The sequence below is a fragment of the Vicugna pacos genome, chromosome 35, assembly GCF_048564905.1.
Source record: "Vicugna pacos chromosome 35, VicPac4, whole genome shotgun sequence".
Taxonomy (NCBI): domain Eukaryota; kingdom Metazoa; phylum Chordata; class Mammalia; order Artiodactyla; family Camelidae; genus Vicugna; species Vicugna pacos.
In genome coordinates, this window is record NC_133021.1 from 22,157,312 (window position 1) to 22,171,027 (window position 13,716).

Sequence of the window (13,716 nt, forward strand, 5' to 3'; positions counted from 1 at the left end):
GAACTATCCAGCCTGAGGTATTAGCAGTGTCGAGGTGGAGAAGCCCTATCCTGTAGGGGACCTCCTTTCCCTCATCTGGTAAACCTGCCATGACTGCCTGACGGAGTTGTTACAAGGATTGAGAGATTGTCTGTAAAGGTGATTTAGAAGACATAAAGAATCAATTAGGTATTAGGAGTCCTCTTCAATGTTTGAGATTAATGTAAAATGAATTATGCTATGTATTAAATGTATATTATTAAGTAACATACTAGTGGCGCAAAGGTCCGGTTTCCGTAGCGTAGTGGTCATCATGTTCACCTAACATTTGCGTAACTCTATGGAAGTTCAATATCTTATATATTTAATATTTTAAATGCCTGTGTTTCTGTTATTTATCACTTCCATGATTTCTCTTAGCCATTAAACTTGAAGTATCAATTTTCAAAAGTGAAGTCTATTACAATTTTCAGGTAAAACCTAGCATTTGAGGAAGTCTCCATGGGTAAAATTCTCTGGCCCTTTCAAGAGTGTCTAAGTTAATATTAGGAATAAAACAAAGTTTTGTGATCGCACAACAAACTTGATTTCTAACTCCCTCTGCTGAAAAACAAAGCGAAACAAAACATCATCTTGTGTCAAGCATTCTTTTACTTGGGGTAACCAAGACCTTTTCTAAATGAAATGAGATTTCTAATTCTTTTTGCAGATTTTCATATTTTCAGCAATTCATGATAGGTCTTGATTTTTTTCTTTAGAAACCTAGGAAAGAAAAGAAAGGTCTTCTTTTGAATTGCCTCAATATAGAGAAAACCCCACCATGTGTTCATGATGGAGAGCAAAATTGCATAAATGTGGTGACTTCCATATTGGCAAATCCTTTATAATAGTTTAAGACAAATTTTAAAGACTTTACGTTTTAGAGTTCAGAAGTACAGCCAGCATTCAGTCACTGACTTTACCTCTCACAGAGCAGACCCAATTTTATATTCAAAACTAAGAAATAAAAAACATTGAAATTTCTTATTGGCCAGTAGATAAAGTCTCCATTCTGTGCATGAAAGCAGGTAACCCAAATGTTCCTGAGTCTCAAATTTCAAATTAAAATTTGACCTTATTTTCATACTTTTTTGTTTTTTAGAAGAGTCAATCTTTAACTTGCTTGAATATCAATATATAGAACATTAGTATAATTTTAATATAAGTACCCTTAAATTTCAGTGACTTTTTCTTTATATACAAGGCACTGTGCTAAGTGCTATGGAAGACACTGAATTTTAGAGCGGGCTTGATCTTCAGGAATTAACAGTTCAGTTAGGATTCTCCGAGCCATAGGCATGGAATGTTAATAAGCAATGCAGGGTAATAAATTCCAAGAGCCAAAGGAATGGTACAGAGTGTAAGAGTTCGGGGAAGAGAAAAAACTCCAAGAGGGCTGATAAGAGAGAACATCAAGAAAGAGGGCTAAGCTGGGATCTGCTGGTGGGTGTGGGTCTACGGAGAAGGCAGGAAGGGGCTTTCTCCGTGTACAGGTCAGTGTTCCAAAAACTAGAGGGTCTTGGATTAGACTGGCTCAGCCACATGTGTCACTGAAGTGACACAAGGTAACATGGGATCAGACGGTAAAACTGAGCCGATTAAAGTTATGAAAAGAGAGCCTCGAAGGCTAAGCTAAACTAGTAGTTTCCCAACTCTCCGGGGTTTTACAATGTGGACCAGACACAAGCTATTTTCTTGACGATATTGCAGCTGAAAGGAGCTTAGTTAGAGGGTCGAAGTGAGAATCCATTTTTAAATATGTTTCCAAGCCCCGTGCTGTTATAGAAAAGCAAATTACTGCATGATAAATAAAGAGGGGAAAAAACTCAGTTGACGGACAACATGTGAATAGCTGTTCTGAATGTAGGAAGCTCCAGAAATAAAAGGCTGAATTTTTTCAGTCACTAATTTGAAAGCTGTCATCTGAATTGGCATAGACTCTTAGGAAGGCAGGGCAATTTGCAAAGGCCTGCAGAGGTGTAAATAGGACCAAATAATCCTCCTCTGTCCAGCCTTAGCCTTGGACTAACCCTCCTTGTAAAACGCAGAATTCATCAGATTCTTTGTCCATTCTGTTGTAGATAAGCTCTTTTGTTTTGTAAGAAAGAAATAATCTTAAAGGAAGACACACAACATGTACTTGCTTGGCACAACATGCTGGGTTTTTGCTGTAGTTGTTTCAAGTGAACCCTTATGCTGAGAAACCACTGAAATTGGCTCCGTGTTTCCACCCCATACATGGGGTTTGGCTCTCCGAGCTCTAACACATCCAGAATTTATTGAAGGGAGTAGTAGAGTGCACCTGCTTTGAAGTCAGAAACCCCAGATTTGAATCCCAGTTCTGCCACTTAATAAATGCATGGCCTCGTCCAGCATTACTTGAGTGACATTCAATCTTCGATCTTTCCCATCTGCAAATAAGGATGATGATAATAGTATCTACTTTGTATGTGGTTATGAGCATTAAGTGAAATAATATATATGAAGTTTATCAGGAGAACCAAATGTTGACAATACATATCAGCTGTAATTATTTTCACTATAATTTTTGCCTCAGCCCCAAGCTCCCCAAATTACTTATTACCTACAGTGCTGTGGTCTCAAAACACCACAATGTAAACCATGAAGCTAACCCATTAAAAAAAAGAAGAAGAAGTCAGTATGTTGGCTTTAAAACAAGGGGCACAACAAAGCTCAGGTCTGGGTCTTTCCTCCGTAAACTCATCTGGTCTACGGAGATGTTTCTTTCCACCGCAAGTCCCAGAGACAGTCCATTAGTCACTCAATAAGCATTTAATTGAGCACTCACTATGTTCCAGTCCTTGAACTGGATTAACGCAAATCTTAACCCAAAGGTTAAGGATCCAGAGATTAATAAAAGAGCTTCTGATGTTAAGAAACTCAGGCCAGACTAGTTGTGGGAACAAGGATCTGATTGTTAGCTTCGTGATCACACGATGTAATATGAACTCCGGGAGGCCAGAGTGCTGGTCTGCTGTGTCCCCGAGCACTTAGCAGGGTGTCTGGCACATACTAGGGACTCCATGAGTATTTGTTATATGAATGAAAGAGCAGTGGATATTTTTAATGAAAGTGTGTATATCTGAGAGCATGAAGTAGAGCTGGTGAAAGTGAGAAGGGAAGGGAGAGATAGATTATAGTAGAAATTCAGAGAAAGGAGCGAATCATAAAAGTAATATATAAATACATACTATAAGTATATATTAACTTAGAACATGGACATATATTCACTTTTTTAATCTTTTGATATAGGCTTTTTTTTTAACAGAAGTCCACTAATCAGAGTTTATTGACTCTGACATAAATTATCCATCATCCCTTGTTTATGATTTCAATTGATATCTCTTTCTTGTCATTGTTAGAGGAGGTACTGGGGATTGAACCCAGGACCTCATCACGCGTGCTAAAAGCACACACTCTACCAGTGAGCTATACCCTCCCCCTCGATATTTCTGGAAGTGAAGCAAGAAGTTGAAGATACTCCTGAAACAATTACAGGGCTGACTATTTCTGATTCTTGTGATTCTCCTTAACCTTTTGTAATGGCATCGCCCATGTTTAATTCCATAGTTTTTTAGAATAAGTACTTCTTTATGAGGTCGTACCACAGCATTTGATGCAGTTTTAGAGAAACAGCTCTCTGGCTCTCCTCACTCAGATTCCATCAGTTTACCTGCGTTTATTTGAACACTGCCCCGACAAGTGCAGCTGGAATACACAGGTTCGGCAGCAGACGCAGCTCCCCTGGCAGGAGCAGAAGCGCCCAGGCGCACCAGCCAGAGCTGCTCCCAGTGCGCTGCAAGGGTGCAGTGGACGCCCCGGGGTGTCTCACACAGGGAGGGAGAATGTCACTCGGTCCAGTTAGTCTGTTCATTGAAGATGCGTTAAAGAGCGTTTCTAGAATGTTGAAAGAGCTGATCTTCCTTGAGGGGACAAGGAGTGAGAATGGAAAGACAGTCAGGCACAGAGAATGACACACAAAGGCGCAGAGCCATGAGCAGAAGTGGCCCTTTGGCATCACTGGGAGTAACTTCCATTATCAGAGCTCAGGATGTCCATGGAAGACAGCAGTAGGTGATGCTGGAAAGGCAGCCAAGGACACAGAGCAGGAGGGAGCCTGCAGGCTCGACCTCATACATGGCAACCAGTTTTAAAGGCCTGCTTCTCAGCAGGTGTGACCTTTGCATTTCCCACATTTCCACTGCTTCCCGGCTCACATATTTACATGGAAAGCACCTGCTTTTGCCATCCCAGCTTCGAACTTGGGACCTTCTCAGGGACTTCCAAGTCAGGAAAGGACTTGATCAGACTTTCATTTGATTAAGGCAGTTCAAAGAGAGCTGTGGTCGTTGGCTGGGGAGCAGGAGCAGTGCGTGAGGATGGACGTAACCAGTCAGGGGGCGGTTACAAAGTGAGAGGTCCTTAGGAGAAGATTTAAGGTAACAGCAGTAGGAATAGAGAGAAAGACATGGGTTCCAGAGAGATTTTTCAGCTACTTGGATACACTCAATGAAGACAGGGGAAGAATCTAGGATGAAACACAAATTCCTACCTTTAGTACTTTTCTGAGAAGGGGCAATGGCATTCACAGACATGGAAACTAGCAGAGGAAAGAGAAGGCGGTGAATTTTGCTGAATTCGGAGTGACCGTGGGATAACCGGGCGGGGATGTAGAGGAGGCAGGCAAGAGTCATGTGGTTACAGTTTATGTAAACGGGCTGAAGATGCACATCCAGGAATCATCACATCCAGGGAAGAGTCAGAGCCGTGCCTGTAGACCGGAGAGAGCTTAGAAAGAAACAGAACTTTGTAGAACCCTAGCATTTAAGCAGCAAGTCTCAATATGAGGCATGTGGAGGAGACTGAGAGGGAGGAGGAGAAATGGGGGACCAGGGTGGCATGGGAGGGCTGGGGACTTTCTCTCAAGTTGGAGAACTGCAGAAAGAACATTTAGGATCAGGATAAAATCTGGCCCCCCGCTAAGACTTCATCACTAAAAGGTCATATGCAGTTAAATAAGATTCCAGGAGCTGAGCAGTGATGGGAAGGAGAGACATGAGACAGTTGTTCTAAACCGTCTTTCGACGTATTTATAAAGCTAGCGAGGGATATAGTTTTCAGATGAGAGACACTTAGAGGGGTTGTTTTGTACTAAATGGAAGGAGCCAGGGGAGAGAAAAGGGTTTGAAAATAAACAGAAGGGGAGAGGAAGAGGCAGAGGAGGAAATGACATCAAGAACACAGGCAGGTGGAGAATGAATAGCTTCAGAGGAGGGACGTGTCGATCGTGGACAGATGAATTTGTAGTTGGGGAGACGTCGGTGGAGCTGGTGTCTGTTGGCCTCTCATGAAACAGTAGACGAGCTCACGTGCGGAGCGTGGTGCAGAGGGCGGGGCAGGTGGGCAGAGACGTGCAGAGGGCAGGAGAGATTGAACAGCTGCTGTGGGGATGGAGTGAGGAAAGTGGCCGAGGACACCAGTCAGGAAACAGCCCGTTTACAGGGGAGCACTCTGTGCATGATGGGAATTTTCTCTGGCAGCGCCCCGAAGCCCAACTTGAAAGCAGATGAACAGGTGCTTGGGTGGTCCAGGTTTGCAGGTTTGCAGAGCGTGCGCAATGAAAGAATGAGAGTGAAAGGGTCTAGGGGGCTCTTAGATGGTGACTCCGGGGATGAACCGTGAGATCTTGGCTGGCTCTAGAAAGCAGTGGAGCCTGGCCTTGGGTGGCAGGCTGAAACGGCAGAGTGGCTACTGGGGTCACAGCATATCCACAGGCAAATTTAGTCCTCAAGTGGGCAGGCCTGAAGGATGGGGGAGGCCAGTGGGCACTCCCTGAGGTTATTTGCACAGACAGCAAAAGCTATGACCATCACTTCATTCTAGGCCATTCTAGGCCGGGAATCTCCAAAGAGCCTGACGTCTGCAGCTGAAATGGGATGAAACTTGGTGGGGCTGAAATATATTGCTTTATAGCCTTTTTATCCAGGCTTATTTTCAGATGAGGAAATTGATACTGAAAGAGGCCACACAATGTGTCCAACTTTACACAGATAATTAGTCAAGATTAGAACTCAGCTTTTCCGACTCCCGGTCCGGCGGGCTTCACTTTGCCGTGCTGCCTCAGCTTCTGCACATCGCAGCCTCTGTTCTGAATTCACAACCTACCAAATCTTGCTGCTTTCTTTCCTCTGGACTGTCAGGTTAATCTTGCACCAAGAAATTAAATAAAAATAAGAGTGTGGAAAACTCTAGAAATCTGCCTCTTGGCACAAGGCTATTGACCAGTGTAATCTGGTTTTCCTTCCTTTCATTCACCCCTTTTTCCAGGAGACTTTGGGGTTAAACTGAAAAACTTGGGGCCTCTTTCATTTCCCTCCTGCATTAACCCCTTACTCACTTCCTCCCCTCAACTGTTGAAGTACTGTGGGAAGTTTGCGTAGAATTAAACTGCTTCATCCAATTTGAAGATCAGCTTCCAGTGTTTTTGTGAGGGTGGAAAAAAGAGGAAGAAAAGCTTTCCCTCTGCTCCTGATACTGCGGTCCTTCTGCTTTTAGTGACCAGGCAAAGGTTGCTTTGTAAAAAAATATCCAGCCAACTTTTTTTTTTAATGAGTTTTGTGGGGGATTTCAGTGTTGTGTTGAAAAGCAGTCACCGAAGTGAAAAACAATGCTCAAGTCACACAAGCAGGCCGATCTGGATTTGCATCAGTCTGGAATTCAGTTTACCCCCAGAGTCGTTCTAGGAAGCCTGAAGGACTCACCAGGCTCCTGAGATGCTGAACTTTTATGAAATACTAACCGGCCCTGTCTCCCATTCAAAGGTACCACGTTCTCTGCTACAGGTGGTGTGAAGAGCCTCCACTGAGCCCTGACACCTGTGCCGCCATTTTGGAAAAAGCTGGTCTTGATAACTGGGCTCTTGGAAAAACCAAGGTAATGTCTTCATGTAATTTTCAAGAAAAAAAAATGAATACCTATGGAGGATGTACTGAGAATTACAGCATTTTACAACAATTGAAAAGATCATGGCTTTTTATGTTGTAGAATCTGTAGCTTAAAACAGGAGAAGGAGATTGAAACATTCATAAAGGTTTTCTTCTTCAGCAAAATTAAACACTTTGCCCTCATAAAGATTTCTTCTAAGAAATTAAATATATATATATACACCTTGAAGATTTATCAAAAAAAGGATGAAATTTATGAGCCTAGAAAACAGGCTGATATATTTTCTTTATTTTATCACCACCAAATACAGCCAGAAAGCTGTAGAGAATCATAATGATCTCAATAGGACTCTATTTTTTCTTTTTTTCCTTATTCTCAAATCTGCTCTTACTGTAAACCTGAAATTTATCCAAAGTGGGATATTATTACTAGACTCGCTATAAGTGTTTGGATACTGGTGTGTTTATGTATAAGATTGGAGAGCCTATGAGGATCTTAGCTTATTTAACTCTTTAGAGAATGAAGTACAAAATCATAACCCACTTTGTAAGGATGCATTTGACTTATCAGATATCCTCAGAGCATTGTAAGATGGGGTTAAGGAGACAAACAGGGTACCAGGTCCTGGGCATATACTAAATGCATCAGTGGGGGAGGATGGAGAAGGAGCCAGTCTAAGGCAAAGAAGTACTCAGACTGATCACTCAGGAGTAATTGCTGTCAGCCACACGGTAGATGTAGACTGAAATTCCATATTTGCATAGAAATGTATGCTGTGGGAGGTGTGCTCAGATGCAAAGTTAGTCCTTTAACAAATTAAGGAATTTTTTTTTAGTGTTTATCTTATACTGAGTGTCCTGCCTATTCGGTAATCCATATTTACTTTAGTATTTAGTAAGAGGAAATTCTGAGCATTAAAAAGATACACATTTTATTCACACCATTTTCTTTTAGATTCTCACAAAGATGAATATTGTCAGGCTGAAATTTCATGATTTATGCTCTAAAACACATGCCCAACTTCAAATGGAGTTTTAACTTGTAAAAAGGCCCTTTGCAGTTCTCGTTTTGCATGATATTTAAGTAGCATTTTAAAGCTATTTGTATTTTTCCACTTCACCTTTTCCAACTCATTAAGATGGATAAAAGTATTCAATATGAGAACATTTCTAATGCTGCACAAAAAAAAAGATGATGACCTTTTTAAACAGATTGAATTTTAAATGAATTGTCAACAGTAGAATGGACTAAATATATTAACATCTAGAGTCCTGTAGAAATTAAAACTAAATTCAATCAAAACCTATAATGCTAAACTGTTTGCCTCTGGTGCCAGGCTTCCAAGTGATGGAACGCTGAGAGAATTCTGCAGGCAGGGTTACCAGGTCTTGTGACTCAGCTATTAAATTTGAATTTAAGTGACCTTCTTAGTGGATTCAATGATTTCTCTTGGAGGTGACTTTCATTAGTAAATTTAGCCATTCACAGAAAAAAAGAAAGAAAACTTCCTGTTTCCTTGGGGTGGTTCCAAGCCTCCAGGCTCCTCCATGGCTCAATTCATTTTGATTTTAGAATCATCAAAAATCAGCCCTCTTGCTTCACAGTGGCCACTGGATCCAGTGAGGAAGGCTGGTAATTCTGCATGGGGCCCTCTCTCTGCCTAATTCTCTCCACCGACATCACTATGAGCCCCTGAAGGGCAGTGCCCTGGTTTATTCACCTTTGTATCCCAGCAGAGAACTACATAGGCTAGGTCTCAATGAACATTTGGTGAGTGAACGGCTATACTATAATTGTCCTCTTACAGATAGATTTGTAAGATGTTTAAATTGGGGAAATATAATTGTCTCTTCTTTAAGAAAGCAAACAAATTAGCTTTGCCCAGAGTAGAGGATACTAATAAAACTTTGATAAAAGAACTTGATCTCCTCCACTCATACTGGCCCACCCGACAAAACCTAGGTACCTATTGCAAAGAAACAGTATGAGTGTCAAACTGCATTCCTCAAAGCGAGGTTTTCTTTGAACATGAAAATCCATAATGTTCTAGCAACATCCAGGCCAGAGAAGCAAAAGATAGTGATTTCCAAAATCAAAAAATATTTGAAATATAATCGAGTCTAGCCCAACACATGCCTGTTTCACGTCTGCGTGCCGTACTTTTATTTGTGCTTTATTTTAATTCTTTTAAGGTGTTCCTTAAGTATTATCATGTGGAGCAGTTAAATTTAATGCGAAAGGAAGCCATTGACAAGCTTATTTTGATTCAAGCCTGTGTCAGAGGATTCTTGGGTTCCAGAAGATACCAAAAAATACAGGAGAAAAGGAAAGAGAGCGCCATAATAATACAGTCAGGTAATCACTCAGACCTCACTGCGTAACAAAACATCATGTTATGTTCAGATGTGGGCATGAAATCAAATCTTATATACAAGCCTCCAATTCTTATGTAGCTTTTGTGTTTAATTCCAAACTGTTACCTTGCTACTTTCTCTGTACTAAATCTGAATGATTGTTTTAGTGATTGACACTTTTAATATCTGGATAAATGTTCTGTTCTAAATAAAATAATTTTTAAATGTTCCGTCACAGTGAAAACACAATTGACCTACAGTGCAAGATACAGCAAGTGCCTGAATGAATTATAGATCTCAAAAGTCAGAGTATTAGAACCCATTGGACAATAACGTTTTCCCTGCTTGATTCCAAAGGTTGCATTTGCCATAATTTTCAACAGCTTAATTAAATCTCATTTTGTTCAAGGGCATCTGTTTCTTTCTATTAACTGTAGGGAAATAATATTTATAATCATATTTCACACAATTTTTATTAAATATATCGATAGACTTGGAATTTCATTTTCCATTTTTTTTTATAAGAAACTAAATTTAGAACCTAGCATGGCTTAATACAGTATCTTTTAAAAATTTTTAACTGGATGTCCTTAATAAAAAAATGTATTTTCCTCCATAACCCGGTACACACACACACTACAAAGCATGCTGTCTGACAGTTTTCTATTCTGGTCTATTCCATTTCGTTTCTAGATGTTAGATTTAGCCCACTAAATCGGTTTTATGATTCACTATTTGATTTGCAGCCTGTGTTCTGAAGGATACTGGCAAGGTGGGCAGAGTAGCTGACTAACAGTCAGGAGACTGGAGTTCCAGCTCTAGTCTGTCTGTCCACGACTCACCATCATCGTTTGGAATCTTAAACCCTCAACTTCTGACTAGGACATCAAACATGCAAACCCTGTGATTGGGGATCTAATTCTTTATCCTCAGTTCCAAAAGTCATAAAACACTGAAAAAGAGGTTTTGCTTAACTCATTTAGAAGTGAAACATGACCTGGTATTTACGGTCCTCTATTCATCCCAGTTAGTAAAAATTGTGTGTTTTTCTGGAGAAATAGTCACGTGTTTGATTATGGAATGTTGACCTGCCATGGGGAATGTTACAGAATATATGTTATTTGCTCTGAATTACCTTCCTAAAATTAAAAAAAAAGAAAAGTTTTAATGTGAATTCTGAAATATATCTGGCTCCCAGGAAAATTGGCCAAAAGGTCCAAAACATAGACTGAAATAATAGGGGATTTCTCCCATGAATAACTGAATATGGCATAAATAAAAGGAACATAACCATTAGCAGATTTTAAGCAAATGAGTGAGTACATTTTGTCTTTTTCATCACCTTAGCTTATCTCTATAATTTTAGTTTCATCTTCATACTCCCCTTAATACAAAAAGTACTTCAATTATTTTCTTGCTAAAGCATGTTGTCTGAAAGAGTCTTTAATGAGTCCCATATTTTTTATGAACCTGTTCTATTTGTCTTTAACTTCATTCCCCTCTTTGACACTGATAGTCAAAACCCATTTGTTTGTACCCCATCAAAGTAATGTTCCTTTGTTATTCTGATTAACACTACTCTGGGCCTTGTATGTTCCAGCTGCAAGAGGACATCTAGTCAGGAAAAAAAGAAAAGAAATTGTTAACACGAGAAACACAGCAGTAACAACCATTCAGACTCATGATCAAGAATTTGACTACAAGAAGAACTTTGAAAATAAAAGGTAGAATGGTGTTCATTCTTATGCCATTTTGACATTACAGATTTTTCATATACGGAAAGTCACAAAATAAAGCTCAGTCTTTTTCGTACCTAACCAGGTTCCTGACACTGATTTATCAAATGTCAGTGGCCACTTCTGTGTTCTTTATCCTATTTGGAGTTTGTTGGCATTTCATGCCGAAGACCACACTTTTCTCCTCAAGGTTGTTTCTTCCTAGGCTTCTGCCAGGCCGCTGTCAACATTTCTGCTCCTAACTCTAAGTGTCTTTTGCTAATTCCCCTTTTCCCCTTATTTAAATCCTCCTCCACTTCTCAGTAATGCCCCTGGGCTCACTCATTCCCATGGCCTTTATGACCAATATGCCATTGGACCCTAAGTCACAATCTGTTTTTCAAAGCATAGCACCTTTGTCCTGTCTTCTCCTGAGCCTCTAAAACTAGTATTCTAACTGTATGTTAGCAGATCCACATGAATTCATTTATACAGAAGGCTTCCTGATAAACAGTGGGGACGCAAAGACAAAAGAAACAAAATCCTTACCGTCAAATTGCTGCCAGAGTCTTCGGATAGAAACATGACAAATAAATACATGATTCTAGTGACATAAGAATATACTAAATTCGACTAAACCTCTACTAAAAAAATTTATGCAAAGGGTAGAGTAGGCCCATAGAAGAGGGTTGGTTGGCAGAGATTAGGGGAAGGAAAAAAATATCCAGATTTTACCTAAATGGTGAAACTTGAATTGATTGAAAGATGAATAAATGGTTCTCTAAAAAGGTAAAAGTCATTCCAGCCTCCTTGTCTTTTTTTTTCCCAAAATTTATTGAAATTTAATTGACACGTAGCGTGAGTTTAAGATGTACAGCATGATGATCTGTTACACATACATGTATTGTGAAGTGATTACCATGATAAGATTAGTTAACATTTCCCTCATTCGTATAATTGTAGTTGTGTGTGGTGGGCAGGGGTGTCAGGGTAGCGAGAATGTTTGATAACTATTCTCTTAGCAACTTTCAGTATGTAATACAGTATTATTAACTCTAGTCACAATGATGTGTATTAGATCCCCAGAACTTATTCAACTTTTTAAAAATCTCAGCTTAACTGAGGTTTCAGTGACATAAAATTGTAAAATATTTAAAATGTACATTGTGATCATTTGATACATATACACACACACATTGTGAAAGGATCCCCCACCTAGTTAATCAAATCATCCACCACCTCACAGAGGTTTGGGTTTTTGTCTCAGGGATTTTGGTGAGAACATTGAGATTTTACTCTCTTAGCAGATTTCAGCTGTACCATCCTTATCAACCATAGTCACCATGTTTTAACATTAGATCTTCAGAACTTATCTTAAGGCTGGAAGTTTATATCCTTTTACCAACCCCTCCCAGTTTCCCCCACCTCATCTCCCAGCCTCTGGCAACAACTTTTCTGCTCTGTGTTTCTATGAGTTTGACTTTTTTTTAGATTCCACATATAAGGGATACCATGCAGTATTTGTTTTTCTTTATCTTCATTAATTTCACTTAGCATAATGCCTTCAGGGTCCATCCACATCGTCACAAAAGGAAAATTTTCCTTCTTTCCCATGGCTGAATAATGCTCCATTGCATATGTATACCATATCTTGTTTATTCATTCATCCATAGATGGATGCTTATGTATCTCCATATCGTAGTTCTTGTGGATAATACTGCAGTGAACATGGGGATGCAGGTAACTCTTAATTTCTTTTGATATACACCCAGAAGTGGGATTTCTGGGTCATATGATGGTTCTATTTTTAGTTTTTGGAGGAACCTCCATACTGTTTTCCATAGTGGCTGAACCAATTTACATTCCCACAAGGATTCCCTTTTCTCTGCATCCTCACCAGCATTTGCTATCCCTTGTCTTTTTGATGACAGTGGTCCTAACAGCTGTGAGGTGGTATCTCATTGTGGTTTTGATGTGTATTTCCCTGGTGATTAGTGATGTTGAGCATCTTTTTATGTACCTGTTGGCCATTTGTATGCCTTCTTTGGAAAATTTTCTGTTCAGTTCTGCTGCCCATTTTTTAATCAGATTGTTTGTTTTGTTTTGTTTTGTTTTGCTGTGAACTCTGTGAGTTCTTCATATGTTTTGGGTATTAACCTCTTATCAGATATATCATTTACAAATATTTTCTCCCATTCTATAAGATGCTTGCTCATTTTGTTGATGGTTTCCTTTGCTGTGCAGAAGTTTTTTACTTTGCTGTAGTCCACTTGTTTATTTTTCCTTTTGTTGCTTTTGCTTTTGGTATCAAATCCAAAAAACCATTGCAAGACAGATATCAAGGAGCTTACCCTCTGCATTTTCTTCTAGGAGTTTTACAGTTTCAGGTCCTAAGTTCAAGTCTTTAATCCATCTTGATGATTTCTGTGTATGATATAAAGGAGGGGTCCAGTTTCATTCTTTTGCATGTGACTATCCATTTTTTGCCAGCACCATTTATTGAAGAGACTGTCCTGTCCCCATGGTTTACTTTTGGCTTCTTTATCATAAATTAATTGACAGGAAATGTGTGGGTAAATGCATAAATTCTGGGCTCTCTATTCTAGTCCATTGATTGATGTGTCTGTTTTTATGCCAATACCATACTGTTTTGATTACTATAG

General features: G+C 39.7%; 1 protein-coding gene across 1 annotated transcript in view; it reads left to right on the forward strand.

Moving 5' to 3' along the window:
• The window catches only part of MYO3A (myosin IIIA), a 184,574-nt gene that overhangs the window by 138,164 nt on the left and 32,694 nt on the right, over nucleotides 1-13,716 (forward strand). The window contains exons 26-28 of the mRNA XM_072954981.1: nucleotides 6,861-6,972; nucleotides 9,177-9,339; nucleotides 10,939-11,062. Of these exons, the coding sequence (XP_072811082.1) occupies nucleotides 6,861-6,972; nucleotides 9,177-9,339; nucleotides 10,939-11,062 (399 nt within the window). The remainder of the gene's footprint in view (nucleotides 1-6,860; nucleotides 6,973-9,176; nucleotides 9,340-10,938; nucleotides 11,063-13,716) is intronic.